General features: G+C 40.0%; 1 protein-coding gene across 5 annotated transcripts in view; it reads right to left on the bottom strand.

The window, feature by feature from the left end:
- Positions 1 to 20,897, bottom strand: part of DCC (DCC netrin 1 receptor) — a 1,086,886-nt gene that overhangs the window by 21,905 nt on the left and 1,044,084 nt on the right. For all 5 annotated transcript variants that reach the window (XM_035700550.2, XM_035700549.2, XM_025422244.3 and 2 more), the window contains 2 exons: positions 20,587 to 20,742; positions 10,388 to 10,600 (listed from right to left, as the gene is read on the bottom strand). In XM_035700550.2, coding sequence (XP_035556443.1) covers positions 10,388 to 10,600; positions 20,587 to 20,742 — 369 coding nt within the window. The remainder of the gene's footprint in view (positions 1 to 10,387; positions 10,601 to 20,586; positions 20,743 to 20,897) is intronic.

Here is a 20,897-nt window from a genome sequence, read left to right on the forward strand (position 1 = left end):
TGTGCACCATTCTGTCTTTGTGTGAGGGCTGCCTTTTCTCTGGTGGGTATACTTGCAGGGAAATATGACATGCAGGAGTCAGATCTTGTCTCACCAGCCACTAAACCATTAAAAATCACTTTTAGCGCCCCTTCCATATGATCCTACAGCTTCTGAATAGGAGGTGCTGCAAACTCAACCAAGCCCAACTTATAAGGCAACGCAATCTCCAGCTTGTATCAAATCAGAAGCCCCTGGATGCGGTGCTAACATTTTTAACTAGGATAATTCATGTTTCCATGAGCCAATCCTTTCCAGACTAGATTCTCACCATTTATAGTTGTGCAAAATGGAAGCATAAAGAGCTTAAATGACTTATTTGATGCTAACCCAGCCAATGAGCAAGAAGTTGGGTGTCGGAGTTTTCTTATTTTCTTCTTGTAAATGCTCTGTTAGTCTCACTTGGCTACTGCCAGAGAAGGGACTGGGAAGACTGGGGTGTACTCCTCCTCATAAGGCACCACTGTCCTGCCTTTTGTCCTGCACTGGGGTGGGCATCAGCTCAGATCGTGTGTACAAAGCAGCCTATTTCTATGAACTAACCACCCCAGAGAGTAGCCAAGAAGAGAACAAACAACTATAATTTAATTGCAACGCTGAGGGTGCCTGGTGCCTCAGTCAGTTAAGCATCTGCCTTCCTCTCAGGTCATGATCCTAAAATCTTGGGCTCAAGCCCTGATTCGGACTCCTGGCTCAGACAGGGAGTCTGCTCCTCCCTCTGCCCTTCCCCCCCACTCATGATCTCTTATTCTCTCTCTCTTAAATAAAGAAATAAAATCTTTAAAAAAAAAATAAATCCAACGCTGTCTGCAACTCAAGTTTAAACCAGCAATCTCAACCTTGGAAGGTAGATTAGGTCCACACATTATTATAGTTGGAAATGCACTGTTTCTACCAAATATCGTGGCTCAGGTGACCACAGAAGTACAAAGATACAAACCTCTGGGTAAAAGGATAGGATACGTGAAAGAAAGATGTTTCAGAAGGGCACTTTGGAGTAGATGAGAAAAGAGTGAATCGCCATGAGTATCATCATTCCTAATCCCTATACGCCTCTACCTGCAATTATGTCCTAATATGCCTCTCAGTTTGAAATCCATAGGGCTTACTTATTGTTACTCAGCAAAAGAAGAAGGAGGGGGAGATGAGAAGGAGGAGCAGGGGACACAGAAGAAGCAGAAGCAGAAGAAAAGAGGAAGAAGGAGGAGGAGGAAGGGGAGGAAAAGGAGGAGAAGGAGGAGGAGAGGAAGAAGGAGACAAAGAGAGGAAGCAGCAGCAGCTTGTTGCATCCTTTACCACAGATGATAAAGGCATTGCTTCCTGGGATCCCTGACATCCTGCTCAATAAAAAGACTCTGGTACTAAGAAGACCTGCCCCAGCTAGAGAAATAACACAGGGGGCTTCACAGGGCACTCGACTTCTTCATGAAGTCCCTGCCAGTAAGATAAACATTATAAACACCAAGAAAGAGTAGAGCTCTGAACGGTTTTAACAATGATTTTCTTATTTTAATACCGCAGAGATGTTTTTGTTTTCAGCGTGTTCAATTTTTCATATTTTCAATAGGCCATTAACACAGAAGGTTATGGGAACACTTTTCATTTGTTTTAAAAATTTCCCCTTGTTCCCAAAACAACCGAAACCTGATACTAATTGATGAACTACAAGGAACTCTGTCAACCACTTAGAATACTCACAAGGCACACTGTGCAGTTCCGAATCTGTTTGGGTGAAACCCTTTCTCTTACTTATACTTTTTCATAAAGCAAAGAAAAAATACAGAGAGGATATCCGCCCACCCTTCTGCAGTAATTAAGACTGCTAGAATCTCATGTGTTTCATTCCTCTTTAAAGACGAGAGACTACCCAACTTCACAGATGGGAACAGGTAGGATTCGAGGGAGCAAAATCAATTCCAAAACTGAGATAATGGAAAGACTCAGGACTCTAGTTCCACGGAGCTGCACTCCGTCTTCCGGTGAACAAAGCAGATACCATTCTCCATGTAAAATTAGTGAATAGACTTTCCAGGGGTGGTGGCTTCCTTAATGTTTTTTTTTTCCCACTCTATGCAATTTAATTCAGCTTTCGAATAAGATATTATTCCTAGCTCAGAACATAATATTTTAGGATCAAATGGTTGTGACTTTGGAAATTTTTTCAGCTTGTCTAATCCTTTCACCGACTCTCAAGTTGCTTTGCTTCACCTAATAATCATCATTCGACTTGAAATTGGAAGACCTGAATTCAATTTCTGGCTCTTACCTTTATTATTCCATTCTGACCAGCTCCCCAAATATTTATTTATTTATTTTCCCCCAAATATTTATTGAAGTGCCCACTGTGGCTTATATAAAGGTCCCAAGGATAATGACTCATGATCCTAGAGAAGTTACAAGTTATTCGAGCTCTCTGAATGTCTCCCTCTGCATCAGTAATGGTGATTATTGTTACTTCTCTGCTAGGCATGGATTCACTTGGAAATGTCCTTTCTAAACTATAAGAGGTGGTAAAATCTAAAACCTTAACCTTATTAATTTCACATAAGCTTATTTTTTTAAAAAAAGACACTTGGATCTTCAAGATATTTAATAAAAAACAACATTTATATAGCAGAAGTCAACCATGTGACTTATGATATTTTAGAAAATGTGAAAGGAATGTTTGCTGCTTGAAAACAGCCTATTGCTCACCCTTTTCTTTGTCATTCTCTGGCACTCATGTGGCCACCCACTCCCCAGGAAAATCCAAAGACATTCTTAAATTATATGTTTCAAGTTATGTAGACTACTTGGTAACAAATTCTGAAAACAGACTTTTTTCATAGTCTCTTAGGATTATGTAGGTGGCAATTCTAAACTTTACCCCCGGAGTTTACCTGTATTAAGTTGATAATTAACCTCAATTTTATATATTAATATAACCATTTCTGTGCAATTATTTTCACTTATTATTTTTTAATAGAGCAAAAGTTTGATTGAATGGATTCAAATTTTGACTCAGCTGTGGTCATTCACTCCCTCCTCCCAATAGAGTTTTGCAATTCTAATAAAATGCCACCTGTTTGTTTTCATGCCCATTGACCCTCACATTCTCTAACCCACAATCTGAGTAATATTGTCATGTGCCTTAACTTATACCTTCATTTTACACTTCCTTCTGTTCTTTTTTTTTATTTTTAAAGATTTTATTTGTTTATTCATGAGAGACACAGAGAGAGAGGGAGAGAGGCAGAGACACAGGCAGAGGGAGAAGCAGGCTCCATGCAGGGAGCCCGACGTGGGACTCCATCCCGGGACTCCAGGATCATGACCTGGGCTGAAGGCAGATGCTCAACCGCTGAGCCACCCCGAGGTCCCTATTCTTCATTATTTTTATTACTGGACTGCAAAGCCCTGGCTACCTGCGGTGTATGGTACTGAAAGCAACAGATGCCAGCTCCCTGGCTCCCTACCATGGTCCTAGGTCAGAGGGACACTGATGAGTTGGACAAGTGACTTGAAGCAGAAAGGAACTAGTCCTGAGCCCCTGGCTAGTCACTACTCCTGCTGGAACTTCTTTCCTCCATCTAGCCTACGTGAAGGAACAAAACATTTACTCAAATGCTAAGCTAAATAACTCAAACTGCCTTCTATGAAATAATTCTTTCTGAAGGATATTTAATAGCTAATCATTCTAGAAGCCTTCTAAGGGCGGGGTATGGGAGTTGATCTAAGAATAACTATTCACATTACAAAAATGTTAAATAAAATCCTTTCTCTTCAGTGTTCTACTTCTCTGAATTCTTTAAACTTGGCCATTAGCTCAATTGTTGACCTTGGGCTAGCTGCTTAGTCTTTGAGGCTATGGTTTTGTCATTTATAAATGAGACATGGATCACGTGACTTACTCCTAAAGTTTCGTCTAGCAATCATTTCCCTCCCTTTGTGGCAATTACAAGAGCTTTTTCCTCTTTCAGTACTGGAACCCATACTAGAGGCAATAGTACTTCATTAAAACACCAAGTAGGCTCCAAAGTCACAAACGCTGGTGCTATATAAGGCCATTTTGACAGACTTACATTTTCCTAAGGGATAATGAAGGATGACTAGACCAAAGGAAATTGGCTTTCATCTCTCAAAAAAAAAAAAAAAAATCGTTAGGAATGAAGACAGGACAACTTCAAAGAGCTACCTACAAAAACGAACACACAAACAAAACAAAACCGCAGATGATCTTAGACCTGGGAGATGAAACGTAACAGGAGAGAGTGTGATTTTCCCCTCTGAAATAGTGGTATTGGGCCCAATAACGTCAAATCAACATAGCTCCCCTCCTTAGCTGTGCCAATGACTTATTTGACCTGGCTGGCCAGAAAAGCCACCTTGTTTCACCCCTTTAAGCTTGTCTGATCTCCCATGACCCCAGCCTGAGACTGATTTCCACAGGCTGGAACACTCCTGTGCTATCCTTGATGAAACCCCACAAGGTGGCCTACAAGTGGCGCAGGGAATGCAATTGTGTTAATGTATTATAGTAATTTATTGGCAGTTTTGTGTGATAGCATATTTACTGAAATGAGGCCTGTCAAAAAGATCAGGCTATAGCAGGAACACCTGATTTCCCAGCCAGCCGTAAAATATAAATCAAATGCCTTTCCTGTCCACTGTCAGCCACCTCCACCCACCCCTCGTCCTCGGTCCTCAGACAAATTGAAGCACACGCCACAATTTGCAGAGGGAAAATCAAACTCAATTTCGTAGTACAATGAAGTGAGTTTTGGTCTTGTCATGTCCAGTGACATATTGATCCGTCGAAGACTGAGAAGATCAGAATGTTCTAGGTTTTTGCTCTTATAAATGAAAAAGTGTGGAAATGCAATGTATAAATGGAGGACAATAAAGCACGCGGGCTCCTTAACAAAGATGCCAGGACTCCGGGGGGCGGGGGGTGGGGGCCGATGTTGTAAAACAGTCACTGTTGAGTCCAAAAGTCACTAGTTAAGAGGTCACATTTTCTTTCTCTTTGGAATTACAGCCTCAGAAGACAAATGGTCTCCTAATCTAGGTTCATTTAAAGTGCAGCTGATCATTTCGCAGCTAAAAGGAATTTTCACTAGTGAAGGAAAAAAAAAACACACCCCATCTTGGCCTTTTGTAGAATTTATGTCAGATCTATAACACCGTAAGCGCAACACTCCATCAAACATTTTCTATTTAACCTGAAAGGGGACGAAGCCAAATCACTTATATGTCCACATCTGTGATTTGCAAAGTGCAGTGATTGTAGCCTCCCCGAAATGCATAAAGGCCGCAGTTCTTCACCGTGAAGCATTAAGAAACAGAACCACTTTATCACGGGGCGAGGATGGAATTGTAAGAAAGGCCCTAAAGCACTCTAGTCTGCTAAGCTAAATTTTAATTCGGCAGGTGCAAAGAAAGGAAAAAAAAAATGAAGGAAAGAATCTGTGTTTTCAGGTAGGCAGAGTTTCAGTCGTTATGACAACCGGCTGACTTTCTAATTACCTCTCACTATAAAAATCCCACAAAAGCCTCCACCAACTCCGGAGAGACAGCTCCTACATCCTATGCACTGCCCTTACACCTCTCATCCTGCAAACACAGGTCCGCACGCCTCCCTGGAAGTCCAACTGAGGCACAGATCCATGAGGCTGCCCTTGGAAAAACCCCACACACGAACATGAGTAGGGGAAGAGCCGCTTCATCGATCCTAATTTCAATGGTTTCAAAGCAGAAGGAGCTTCTCATTCGGTGCGATCTTTAAAAATTAGAGCCATGCCTCACATTACCATATTCTACAGTAATTACTTGCAGTAAGTAAAGATAAATTCATTAGAAATTACTCAGTCCTTTATTGTGAAATCCAGAGTAAAATTATTTGAGGTATTTTTTTTTTATTCCAAGCCGACAAGAGAATGACTTTACTTCATCAATCAGTTTGACTAAAGTAATGATTTTCTCAGAATTAAAATTTGTTGAAAGCCCTAAGTATTTCATCTTTTAGGCTAAGAAGCATGTAGTTAATGTCACAGCTAATACATTTGTCAGTCTGCTAATTTTCTTTTTCTATTAGAATAAGTAAACATCAGCCCTTTCTTAAAAGCATACTATTTACCATGTGTCAGAAGCAATGCAGGGGGAACTTATTTGAAAATCATGAGGTAAGGCATTATGAAATGAACAGGAATCACAGTGAGACAATGAAGGAGAAACATGAAAAGGAAAGGCATTTAATAATTCCAAAGTGATGGCAGGATATGCCTCAAGGTGAGTGGGGGAGGATGGCATTTAAAGGGGAACCATGAAAAATGTATGATCAACCAAAAACACAGAGATTTTGGGAAATATAGCAGAAGAGATGGTTTTTTAAGAAATAGTTCAGGGAAAAACAAGAGTGATAGTTAAAATGAGGCGGATAGTTAATAAAAAAGTAGGTTCTTAAGTGTACAACAGAAATAAAAGAAAATGAGATCTTGCCCGCATGGCATCAGATCAGAGAATGGTTCTTCAGACATGCTTATTATTTGGGAGAACAGATGTAGATACAGCACAAGGAACTCTCTTCCCATCTTTTAAAGACATAATACTTATTTATGCTCCACTGGGTCAGGCTTTAAGGTTGCTTTCGTATTATTGTAACTGGAAGAAAACAATAAGTAATAGATAACAATGCCAGTGCTTCGTTCTGTCTATTGTTAGAGATTCTTTCTAAAATTAGGGTTCTTTGTCACCACACTTCTCTGGAGCATGGGTTGACTTCCAAATGTTGTGTTCCGAGGCAAATACTTCTGGCACGGTAAATTTTCATCGAAAAGTGACTTCAGAATTGTATTTTCATCTTTTTTTTTTTTTCACTGTGATAACATAGCTAATCTTTACTTCCAACTAGAGAGAGCAGTTGACAGTATAAAGAGCTTTGGCCCACGTTTTTTTTTTTTTTTTGATATTATAAAATCCATATTCTTCAGCGTTAAATAGTTAAGCCTCTTACCTCTCCTCGTTAAAATGTGAGTGAGGAAGGCTTATGAGGGAACAGTATTCCTCAACTCAAAATGATTCGAGATGTTTCACATTTTTCTTTTTATCAGCTTTGGAATGATTTGATGTAAGAAGTTTTTAAAAATTTATCTTTGTTTTTGTCAATAAATAAGTTAGACCCATGCTAACGGGTGCAGGTGAGTCCCTAAAATTTCAGAACCTGAGCTTTTCTATAGTCAAAAGGAGTGGGAGAAGATGTGTCACTCAGTAGTCGTGCGGACTTAACTATGTCACTTAAATTAACTGTGTCACAGTTTCTGTAGTCGTGAGCTGGGGTTGAGAAGGGAGCTACCCTACCAATTTGCTCTGATGATCAAATGTGATGCTACAAGTCTTCAGAAGCATGCCAGGCATCTAACACACGTCCAATAAAGGGTTAGCGATTGTCAGTCGCTGCAGTTTGCCTGCTATCTGTCCTGGATACCAGTCTCTTCCAAGGTCTATTCTTTTGGTCGGTATTGCAGTGGCAACCAGCGCGACCAGAAGTCACCAGGCAGTGAGCTCTTGACACAGGAATTTCATTAAATGAATTCTCTTGCTTCAAACTGTCCTTGTCTCAATTAGCAAAGACCTCATAGTTTGCCTCGTAGGGACTAGAAAGTAGCAGAGTCTGCCCATAATGCATGTGAAGTCTATAGACTGTGGGATGGGGAGAAGGGTTGGGACAGTACAGATCTGCTTAACACCCTAGTGGGGGCTTCTTAGAAGAGATATTCCCTGTGAAATGAAGTGATGGCATCCATTGAGCCTGTGTGTCAGAGAAGACCTCCTTCATGCATCTCAAGGGATGGACTCCCCCATCCTTCTGTGCTCCTCCCCACCTCCCAGGGGTCGGCTGGTAGCTGAGCATCCATACCACACACAAGAAAGGCCCAACACCAGAGGGCATGAACACGAATAAATCAACATGGTGCCAGGAACAAGAAAGGTTCTTAATATTAAGATAATATTCATAATTGCAATTGTATCTTTTCTAGCTTTTTTTTTTAAAGATTTTATTTATTTATTAATGAGAAACACAGAGAGAGAGAGAAGCAGAGACACAGGCAGAGGGAGAAGCAGGCTCCACGTAGGGAGCCCGACGTGGGACTCGATCCTGGGACTCTAGGATCATGTCCTGGGCCGAAGGCAGGCGCTAAACCACTGAGCCACCCGGGGAGCCCCTCTTTTCTAGTTTTCGCAGTCATCATGAGGCATAGGATCTAATGCAGTGCCGACTGTTGCGGTGCATACAAATTTGAGTAACAGAAATTGATGTTTATTTGCAAATGGCAGATTGGCCAATCCAGCTGTGTCCCCCCACCTCTATTTACTCAGGAGCCCTGAACTTTGCTGTCTTATGCCTGGTATATTGGGGCTGTGAAGAATTATTTCAATAGTTCAAATAATTTCAATCACTACATAGTTCTTCATCTTTATGTATCTACTTATCTATCTATTGACCTATCTTTTATCCTATTTTTATTTGTTGCTCTTCCTCTTTTTTCTTCTCCTTCTCCTCCTTCCTCTTCTTCTCTCCTTATTTGCCTTCCTTCCCCCCAAATCCCTAACAGAAACAAAGTGGAACTCTGGATTAGCACCACTGGATACCACCTGAGGTGATAAAATGAACACTGCATTGGGAACTGGGGACCCTGGTTCTCATCTCTGCCAATTGATTTTCTTAGAAAGGGATTCTTTAAGGTTGGTGTTCCTAATTCCAGTGCTGGGGGCAGTTCCCCCAACAACACCAGCCAAATCTCAGACATCAACAGGATGCCTAAGAACTCAACTTGTGGCCGTTGGGGTGGCTTAGTCAGTTAAGCGTTTGCCTTTGGCTCAGCTCATGATCCCGGGGTCCTGGGATTGAGCCCCACGTTGGGCTCCCTGCTCAGTGGGGAGCCTGCTTCTCCTTCTCCTATTTCCTCCTGTGCTCTTGCTCCCTCTCTCAAATAACTAAATGAAATCTTAAAAAAAAAAAAAAAAATCAACTCAATTCTGACATGATCTACCCAGAAATAGTATCAGATTCCACAGGTTAAGGATTTAGCCATACAAAACCGCCTCCCACCCCCGACTTCAGATGCTAGTCACAAGCTCCAGGCTGCTTGCTCCCTGTGCTTTTGACCTGCCAGCTACAGACGGGTGGTTCCAATGACTTCCTCCTTAGATTCGATTAATTTGCTAGAGCAGCTCCCAGAACTCAGGGAAACATGTTTGCCAGTTTATTAAAGGATAGGATAAAGGATACGAATAGACAGCCAGATGAAGAGATACACAGAACGAGGTCTGGAGAAACGGCATGGCGTTTCCCTGCCCCTCTCCCAACCAGTCATTCTTCCCAAATCCCCATGTGTAAACCAACCTGGAAGCTCTCCAAACCCTGTCCTCTTAGATTTTTACAGAGACTTCATTGCACAGTCATGCTTGACTAAGTCACTGGTCATCGGTAGAGTCTACCTCCAGCCCTTCTCCCTCCCAGGAGGTTGGGGGTGGGATTGAGAGTCCAACTCTCTAATGGTGTGGTTGGTCCTCCTGGCAACCAGCCCCTACCCCTGGGGTGGGGGGCATTGTCTGAAAGTCATGTTCACAAGCAAAGGAACAAAAAAACCCACCAAAAGTCACACGCAGTAACATAATTAAAGATACCTTTATCCCCTTGGTACTAAGGGGATTTTTAGAGTGTCAGCAGCTGTGAGCTCCAGAGGACCCGGAAACTGCGGAGGAAGACCTAATATAAATGAGAACTGTATTTTGATCATCTGAGTGATCAAACACGTAGTTCTCCTAGATCACAACATCACTGTCACCACAGAGGTGTTACTTCCCATCCTATCTAAGCTTTTGTTTTGTCATTGCTAAAATTAAGAAGTTGGACTCTACCCTGGTTCTGACACTCCTTCCTGGCCCTGGAACTCTGAAATAAGAACCTCTGGGAGAGGACTATGGAAAGGCACTATCCCAGATTTATGGGATTACACACCCATCTCTAAAAAGTGGTTTTTCAGGTGTTTGTACCTTGACCTCTAGCCTTAAATTCAAGGATCCGTGTGGCAGACTAAAGAACCAGGAGCTTCTCCAGTCGTGGTCAGGATTCATGGAATGACTTTCTAAAGGAAGGAAAGGCACCTGTAACCAGCCAGTTGCTTGCTGAGGCAGGTACTTGTGAGCTGCAGTATGAAGGCCAGTGCAGTATAAAGACAGGAGCACACCGGGCGTGCAATCAGCAGTGCACAGAGAGGTGGCACCCGGCCTTCCCAGAGACCCTCATGCTTAAGGAGAGGCACCAAAGATAACAACTATTTTAAGTGTGAACAGATGGGCACTTTACCTGGCTGAGACAAAAGTGGTGTGTAAGGGACTTTCGGTTCTATTGCACTCATTGGTGGAGGTAGCAAAGGATTAGCAAAGCTGCGGAGTGGGTGCGTTGGTCGAACACAGGCCGTGGGGATGGTTCTGCTTGGTACCTCCTCGCTGCTGGGATGTTCAGGCTGTGCTGGTGGCAACATGGGTGCCTGCTGGGTGGCTGGTCCTTCACTCACAGCTGCAATGGAGACAAGAAAAGCCATTCATTATTCCAGGACGAAGCTTTCCCCAAATCCACCGAAGGGCCGCCAGATCCGTTTAGAGAAGTATGTCAGGATCTGGCCAAGCTCTCCTCCAAGTTATGTCACTCCTCTCCCTTCATGTATTTCTGGGACATAACAGCACTTCTCTTTAAACAGTGGTTTAAATAGATCCAGCAGGATAGAGATCTATTGAAGAATAGTAAAATATATACACAAGGCTGACTCTATTGCCCGAACCGGCAGGGCCCTGTAATCATAAGTGATGAAGCAAGAAAAAAAAGAATTATTTCTCCTTTCATAAGTAGCAATGCCAGTGAAATTCAATATCCCAAACCCAGCTACAGCTGCATTATTATCTACCAGCCGATATGCCAATTTTTCTGCGATTTAAAAACGCCATGTCAACTGTCAAACAAATCAGTTTCCAGGTGTTCAAGGCATTGCTAATAAAATGGTACGAATAATAGCCCCTATCATGGTCTTCCATGACAAAAAAGAAGTACATCCAGCTAAAAAGTTATATGAGAGAGGACTTTGCTGGAGCGAGTTGCCTGAATGCAGAATTGTAATTTTTCCTCTCCGGTAGCAAACCTTGTAATTTTCGGTACGATTACTGTAGTTGAAGAGATTTCCCATAGTCGCTTCTGCCTGCCGTTGGGCATTGGGACAGTTCTGTATAAAGAAACACACCTTTTCTCCAGAGAACACAGTTGAGTGGGACTAAAATATAGGCAAGGCAGTTTCTTATGCTAAGAACCCTGTGACTTGACTTTATCATTCGTATTCAAAATCAACAGGTCCAGCGAAAAGTGTAAATGGAAAGAGCTGCATAGGAAGTTTAAGTGTGGATGAAATAAGATATTTCTGACGATTTATTTTTAAAGAAAGTTCTATTGAGTAAGTGGGGGAAAATGCAGTGAAAGAAGATACTATCTCACTTTTGAAAGAGAATTTTTAACCAGAAAATATTTTGAGATAATTAGTTTGTGAGCTCGTTTTGAGACAACTCTCTGGGAGGCTCAGTGAGGTCGGCAAAGGGCAGAGGAGCTAGAAAGAAAATTTGATAATGCTGAAGGGAGTAAAGATTAAAGACACCAAAGATCATGACATTATATTAAAGATATGCAGGAGTGAAATGTGCCTTCAGAGGATATTTGATATTAAGACTCACTTTTCTATATTCAGGAAGGGTTAGAGGTCCTCTGGATCACTGAGAAGCCTCGAGGCTTACCCTGTTCAAAGGGAGAGGCGGGAGAAATAGGGTTGGCTGAGGACAGGATGTAGCCACCTAGCAACCAGAGCTAGTAAACAGGCAAAGACTTGAGAGAAGATTTCTTCAAAAAAAGAAAATGTAACCAAGACAGCCAACTGGAGAGAACTCTGGCAAGAGAAATTTAACCAAAACAAGCACATTATCTCTAAGCTAGAAAGTCCTATCATGGAGGGGAGGGGCACATGCATGCAAAATATCAGGGTTAAAAGGTTGGGCTGCAAGGAAAACATTAAGAGAAGTCCTTGGTGGGACGCCTGGGGGACTCAGCAGTTGAGCATCTGCCTTTGGCTCAGGGGGTCCCGGTTCGAGTCCCACACTGGGCTCCCCGCAGGGAGCCTGCTTCTCCCTCTGCCTGTGTCTCTGCCTCTCTCTCTCTCTGTGTCTCTCATTAATAAATAAATAAAATCTTTAAAAAAATTAAATTAAATAAAAAAAAAAGAAGTCCTTGGTGATATGGGTTCTCAGATAAGGGCAGAAGGGATGGGGCTTCAGGTAGGTGTTTATAAGGAGCTAAATTGCAAGAATATAGAGGAAAGAGTGGTACCTGATTGGGTCAGTCAGTAGAGCATGTGACTTTGGATCTCGGGGCTGTGAGTTCATGCTCCACATTGGGCATAGAGATTACTTAAAACTAAAAAATAAAAAAATAAAAGTAGAGAGAAACAGCTATTTCTGTATTCAATCAAGACTGTGTAATTTGAATAACAAGAACACCCATTTCTCTCTCCTTTCTATTCTTAGGGGTGCCTGGATGGCTCAGTCAGAGGAGCATGCAACTCTTGATCTCAGGGTTACTAAGTCTGAGCCCCACATCGGATGTAGAGATTACAAACAAACAAACAAATAAAATTTTAAAGGTTGTATAATTAGATGGTTGACAGTATAGTTTTAGAGGCAAAAAAAATTATGCTGGTTTTACTCTGGACTCATATTTAACCTAAAGGAAAAAATGAACAATGGTCGTATCCAAGTAAAAACACAGTATATCTTAGCTCTACATCAGAGAGAAGCAGCTGCAGGAACCTATATCCGAGTCCCTCTTTATTACCAATGGGCCAGTTTTATTGCAGGTTCATATCACCATATTAAAAACATCTTTTTAAAGAAAAGAAATAAATTTCATACTTTTCCATAGAAATTTGCCTTAAGTAATTCTATTGAGGATAGATTGTAGTAAATTCATATCGTATTTTAAAAATTGCTTCAGCCATTAAAGAAATAGTAACATACTATGTGATGTGCTTCTTTATTCCTTCCTTCATATTTTCCCTTTTCTATTTCTTCTACATTTTTTTTGAAATGAAAAGACCAATGTTAAAATATTATTGTGATATTAGACTTAATAAACATGCATTTTTTAGTCTTCTAAAATTTAGTTTCAAAAACCTCAGGTTTCACAAAAATTTTGATGACATCATGGAATATTTTGGGGCCCCTCCCATTCCTATTCTCTTTAATGTCATTACTGACTAGCATCTCTAAAAACACAAATTCTCCACATGCCCAGTCCTCCATACCCAGGTCTTCAGGTGGTCCCCATGAATCCCAGTGGGAACACACTTGAGTAATGGTAGCTCAACACAGATGGACCAGCTTTTTGGCAAAATCAAACCTTAGTACCGTTTATAATAGAAAGGAAAGTTCCTAATCTAATGTGCTAGGTGGGAATGGGAGACTAAACACATTGCTAATCCATAAAGCACTATTTCTGTTTTGATAAAAAATGATAAGCTTCCTAACATCTAATACAAGGTACATATTTTCTCCATAGATAATTCACAATTCTTATATTTTATGTGGAGCAAAAAAAAAAAAAAAAAAAATGCTTTTCAGAACTTGTTGACCTTTGAGGCAGCCAAAACTCTTAAACACAACAACCACAGCTTCACTGGACAAAAGCCCTCATGTCGGATAAGCCCATTTGCCAGTTCAGCTGCCAGCTTCAGAAACTCTTAAACACAACAACCACAGCTTCACTGGACAAAAGCCCTCATGTCGGATAAGCCCATTTGCCAGTTCAGCTGCCAGCTTCAGGACACCTAGGTGAAACAAACTGGCTCAGTGACATGGTATTTCAGAGCTTGGAAAGCAAAGGAAACCTCCCTTTGCCCACAAAACGCAGCCTTTTTGCAATTCAAAAAGCAGAGTGAGAATCAAGTAAGTGCTGGCAGGGCCCTCGTTTTCAAATGATGAAATAGTGGGAATCCATTGTACAAATAGAGTACAATTACACAGCAGAGTCAAATTTCAAGGCACTTTATACCAATTAATGTCAACACATAAATAATTGCTATAGAACAACTGGCAAAAATATTGCAAAAATGGAAATGAAGATTTTTCTTCTACCTCAAATTGTGGAATTTGAAAGAAAGATAGCATGCGAGTATCTGTGCTCAAAGACTTCGAGACATGAACACTCTAGGAACCCAACTGACTCATTAATCTCAGAACACACAATTGTGCAACATTCCTGAATGAAGCCAGCTCCTCAAGTGTGCATTTTTGCATAGACCCTAGAGAGAAAGTCATTGACTCCACTGTGCTGGTAATTCTATCTAGGCCACGTCCCATTTATTGCTTGATTTCCAGTTTGGGAGACGGGACAGAAAAATATCATGGGTGAGGTTGACCAGCTTTCTCACTAAAGCAATACCCAAACTGAAAGGAATGGTAAAAATCATCTAACCTCTACTTTTTACCTGTTTCAAAGATGAAGAAATGGGCACACCAAGTTTATAGTGACTTGTAGAAATGGGACCTCAAGACTATCTACTAGTTGAAGTTTTCAAAATATAGTAGCACTGTTTCTTGTTCCCCGGGGACAGATTGCCTGTTGAGGCTAAGAGCAGAACTACAGTTTATTAGTAGGAAGAGGAGGTGTTTGGCCATCAGGTCTACATAAATCTTTATCAGTGGGTCACCAAATGTGTGTAGTGGAAATGTACAATATCCTAGATCTTTCTTTTTCTTATGATAGGAGAGAAATTCAGCTTTATTTGTGGCTTTCAGAAAGGAGCAGCTTTTTGGGAGCAGAGTTTTAGTGATTCATTTCTTGTGCAACTCAAAGGTCTTTCAGATAACTTTGGAGGAAGGAGAGTCTCCACACTGGGCACAGATTTTTCTTTTTGTGTGACTTTCGCTGTTTCTCAAGATAACTAATAAGACATCTCCAGCCAGAGTCATGAAATGTTTTCTGCTTGAGAAAGAACAGGGATGTTTAGTGTTCTCCAAGGCATTTAGAAACCGATACTGAATGGCTGGAAGTTAACTGGTTCTGACAGTGATTTAGAGATTATTTGGTTTCCTAGAAAAGAGGGTGCTTATTTCTTTTCCTTTTCTAAGTAATCACGTGGAAACATATATTAGTTCCTATTTCTTTTGCACTGCACATACTCAATAATTACTTGATGTATCACTGAATATATATTTTAAAAATCTGTGAAATCTTGGCCAAGAGTGGTATGTCCATATCTTTTGATTTTAGATCAAGTTCAAAAATTAAGCTAAGCACTCTCACTCTCTAGGAATCCTTTATATAACTTTATATACTAGTTATACTATAGATTTTATATTTACATTATATATTATAGTTACTACCTTTTATTAATTACCTTTTATTTAATTATCCTTACTTTCAAAAGAAATCAACAAAATTTTATGTTATTAAAGAGACTAAATTGTTCTTTATTCCATTCATTTACTTATTTCTAATAGACTTTATCTTTTAAGAGCAATTTTAGGTTCGCCATAAAACTGAGTGAAAGGTACAGAGATTTCCAGTATAATCTCTGCTTCCACATATACACAGCCTGCTCCACTATCAAAGTCCTGCACCAGAGTGAGGACTCTAACCACAGATATAAATAAATCTGTCGTACCTAACCACAAATAAAAACACGTTTTTTTATCCTAGTTCATTTATTGTTCTTTGGCTTGTGCATGCATCACTCCAGTCTCTGCCTCTGTTGTCGCATGGCCATCTTCTCCTCTTACGTCTGAGTTTCTACTCTTAGAAGGATACAAGACATATTGGATTAGAGCCTATCCTGATTTAGCATGAACTCACCTTAACCTGGTACCATATGAAAAGCTCCTATGTCTAAATAGGGTCGCATTCACAGGTATTGGAGGTTAGAACCTCAACATATTTTGTGAGGAGACACAATTCTATTCATATTCATTCTGGCCCCCGGATATTCATGTCCTTAGAGGTCTAGGTCTATAAGACCTCTTCAGGCAGAGCGAGGACGGCTATGTGAAGGAGGCAGATATTGGAGTTATGGTGCCACAGCCAAAGGATGCCTGGGACTACGAGAAGCTGGAAAAGGCAAAGAAGGATCCACCCCTAGGGACTCTGGACCCTACAACACCTTGATTTTGGAGTTTTAGCCTCCAGAACTAAGAGAGAATAAATTTCTTATGGACAGAATAAATTTCTGTCATTTTTAACCACCTCGTTTATGGTACCTTAATATGGCAGCCTAAGAAACAAATACATCCACTGTAAAAAAAAAAAAAAAAAAGAAAGAAAGAAAGAAAAATCTGCATAGACTCTGAGATGAGACACGGTGACACACATGAAGTCCTGAGGGTGAATGGTAATCTGTGATAAACTGTATTATTTGTTTACAATTCACCCTTCACAACTTACCCAAGGCTACCCGGAGATAGTGATGGAACCAGGTTTTAAAATCAAAGTTCAGAGATTATGAAAGATTGGGAGAAATTGTCATGCTGGAAGTCCAAGGAATAGAGAATATTAAGAAAGAAGAAAGGGTCAGCAGTGCTTTTTAAATTTTTTCATTTATTTATTTATTCAAAATATATTAGATTTGGTTCTTACTGTAGAGCACACATATCAGTGCAAAGTGCTGCACACACAACTACAAATCATTTTGGGGGGAAAAGGTTATATATATATTAAAAAAAAAAAAAAAACCTGCAACTGCTTTAGTTATGCAGTCTCCATTTGAATCCCCGCTGGCAAAGGAGTTCTGGTCCCTGAGACGGGCTTCTTGATGGTGGCTGCCCCAGGTTTCTGCAGCCTCAGGCCTGGGCCTCTGTGAGACAAGGCCCCCCTGGGGTGGTGGCAGCCTGGAGCCTAGGAGGGCCTCTGCTCTCAGCAGGCTTGGGTCTCCCCAAGGTCGGCAAGGAGACATTCCTAATGAGATCGTCAAAACCTTGCAATCTTTGAGGATCTGAGGAGGTGGAAACTGACAAAGACTTTCTTATCTTTTTCCTTTTATTATTTCTTAAAAGCCTCTTCCCCAGCTCCCATGTGCCTGAGGCAGAGGACGCACGCAACCCAGTCACCAGACCTGCAGTCTTTCTTCCCTTTCCCTGTGAATTCTCTAGTTCACGTTGGATGGAGGATACCTCCCTATCCTATTGATACTGAGCTTCTCCATGGACTGATTTGGGCCAATGAGGAAAGGAAAAAAAATACTTTAGCTCATTTATTATTTTCTTTTTCATTGAAATTTAAAAATTTAACTTTTGGAATTATTATGTCTATGACTTAATGAGACAGTTTTGCCTGTTGCACAAATCAAGAGAGAAAGAAAAGAATAAATGGGATGCTGAGTTCTCAGGAGACTATGCCTTTAAAAGAGAAAAAGAAATGCCAAGAATACACCATGAATAAAATAAAATAGTTCATCTCCTTAAACAAACAAACATGGTGAACTTTGGCTTGACTTGGTCTTGTGTAGTGAAGAGATAAAGGTCATTCTACATATTCTTCTCACACTTCCTTTTAAAGCCAGAGAATAGGATGAAATCAAAAGAAAATAATAGATAGTGATTCGATGAGGGAAAAACTAAGCTAAAACTATAATCCTTTCTTTTGTGCTGAGGAGAGTTCATTTCAGAAGATGAAGAAGTGACTTGTGGGTTCTGAATTCTTTGACTAGAATCACCTTCCTACTTGTCCTAGGATTTAAAAATTTTTGGTTTCTGGACTTCCCACATCTTTCTGATTTAATTCTCTTCAATACGGTTTGGGAAACTATTCTTCCTTGGGTTTCTGCACACAACTCTATTCTGTAGACATGATGTGCCATGAGAAAAGGGAAAATAAATCTAATTCTCTCTTGGCAGATTTTTGATGCCTTTTAATTCTAACCTTGCTACATCTAGACGATTTATGATTTCTTAGAGCGGTCCCTGTTGGGTTGGAAAAAATATAGCTTACCTCACAAATATATTTTATTGCTGTTACCATCTTATCTATTACAAAACATCCTATCTCACATGAGCTGCTGAGTCACCTGTTCCTAACTAAGAGAAGAAAGCCATAAAATCAATTTTAAAATGCTATGCTTGAAGAAAAAAAAAAGTCAAATGGCATAGGAGAAATCACCAGGGTGTATATAATAGATTGAGAGTCTCTCTCCATACCCATTTTCCTTAAAACAAATGAAATACCACTTTCAGTATATAAAATCAATATACACAAATCAGTTACATTTATAGATGCTACCAATGAACTATCAGGAAGAGAAATTAAGAAAAAAATCATTTAAAATTGTGTCAAAAAGAATAAAACACCTAGGAATAAATTTAACCAAGGAGGTAAAAGATCTTCACACTGAAAACTGTAAGACGTTGATGAAAGAAATTGAAGAAGACATAAATAAAAGGAAAGATATTCCATGCTCATTGTTTGAAAGAATTAATATTGTTAAAATCTCCATACCACCAAAGTGATCTACAGAATCAATGCAATCCCTATCAAAATTCCAATGGCATTTTTCACAGAAATATAACAAACAATCCCAAAATATGCACAGAACCAGAAAAGACCCCAAATAGCCAAAGCGATAGAGAAAGAAGAGCAATCTGGAGGCATCACACTTCCTGATTTCAAACTATATTAGAAAGACCTGAAACTATAAAAGTCCTAGACGAAAATATAAGGGGTAATATTCTTGACATTGGTTTCGGCAATAACTTTTTGGATTTAACACCAAAAAGCAAAGACAACAAAAGTAAAAATAAACAAATGAGATTACATCAAATTAAAAAGTTCCTGTACAGCTAAAAGAAAGCCATCAACAAAATGAAAAGCAATTTACAGAATGGGAAAAATATTTGCAAACCATATATCTGGCAAAGGATTAATATCCAAAATATGTAACACATTCACACAATACAATAGAAAGAAAATTGGATTAAAAAATGTGCAGAACTGAATACACATTTTTAACAAAGAAGACATATAAATGGTCAGCAAATATCTGGAGAAGGTATTTGACCTTACTAATTATCAGGGAAATGCAAATCAAACCACAATGAGATATCCCCTCATATCTGTTAGAGTGGCTATCATCGAAAAGATGAGAGAAATGTTGGCAAGGATGTGGACAAAAGAAAACCCTTGTGCACTGTTGCCAACAGTGTAAACTGGTACAGCTACTATGGAAATCAGTATGAAGGTTCCTAAAAACATAAAAACAGAACTACTATATAATCCAGTAATGTCACTTCTGGGTATTTACCCAAAGGAAATGAAAACGGGATCTTAAAGGCATAGACACGCTCCCATGCTCATTGGAGCATTATTCACAATAGTGAAGACATGGAAACAACTTAAGCATCCATCAACCGACATATGAGATGAAGAAGATGTGGCGTATATGCAATGGAATATTATTCAGCTATGAGAAAGAGGACCCCTTGCTGTTTGCAACAATGTGGATGGACCTCGAGGGCATTATGTTAAATGAAATAATTCAGGAACAGAAAGACAAATATTCTATGATATCACTTATACATAGAATCTAAAAAAGACAAACTCATAAAAATAGAGACTAGAATTGTGGTTACCAGGGCAGGGAGGTAGGGAAAAAAAGAGCGACGTTGGTCAAAGAGTACCAACTTTCAGTTATAAGAAGATTAAGTTCTGGGCATCTAATGCACAGCATAATAATCACAGCTCATAATACTGTTTTATTTACTTGAACGTTGCTAAGAAAGTAGACTTTAAACATTCTCACCATGAAATGGAAAGGGCAATTACGTGGCAGGAGCGGGGTACTGTAGAAGTTTATGGTGGTAATCACTTTGTTCTACATAAGCATATCCAGTCAACATCCTGTAAGTCTTAAATTTACACAATATTATATGTCAGCCATATCTCATTAAAATCAGAAAGATAAGTAAACAAAACCAAAGGAGACACTCCTTTGGAAATCCCTTTCTCCAACAATCATTACTTAAAAATCAGAAGATATTGCTTAATGATTTAAGTAAAGAAAGCTAAATCATTCATTTAAGTTTTGGCTCATTGGGAATCAATGAGACACCTCTAAATATGACTAACAGACAATTACACAAGAATATGTTGGAGAACAGTCACTTGCTTATTAATTTCCTAGTTGACGGAACACATTAATTTCAAGCACCCGTCACATCATTGCTTTACTGAACCAGTTAACCTTTGTTTCCCACAGCTTCCCATATGGTCTGTGGAATGTTTCCGGGGAGAGACTCCCAGAGAATCAGTCCAAAAGCATGTGGTAGGATCCAAAGGACTGACTCTGCTCCAGTTCTGACCCAGGACAGAGGCAAATCAGTTTTTCCAAGAGATGAGAATGTCAAAATGCTATACTTTCAACCAGACATCCTTGGTTATTATTCACTTGTTCTTATTCATAGTAAAAAGAAAGGAAAATGCATTACACTGACTTTTTCCTGCTCCGAAACCTCGGTCCACTGACAGTGTAGGGAATGGCACAGGCCGGAGGGTAAACTGCGGGTGGGGGTATCCACACGTGGGAGACGGAAGGATTCCGGGGTACTGGGCACTTTCCAGGGTGGGCACGGGGATGGCACTCACGACAGCTGCAAAAACAAAGACATTGTTGTCATTACTATTATTTATCTTATGTAACCACAGAACAAGCCAAAAAGGAAAGGGCTAAGGTTTCACATCTTCAAACCCATGCATGCTCTTCTTAGTACCGTGTAGGCCCCTTTACTTGCCTCTCTTTCTACAA

Source organism: Canis lupus, chromosome 1 (assembly GCF_003254725.2).
Source record: "Canis lupus dingo isolate Sandy chromosome 1, ASM325472v2, whole genome shotgun sequence".
In the NCBI taxonomy this organism is placed as follows: Eukaryota; Metazoa; Chordata; class Mammalia; order Carnivora; family Canidae; genus Canis; species Canis lupus.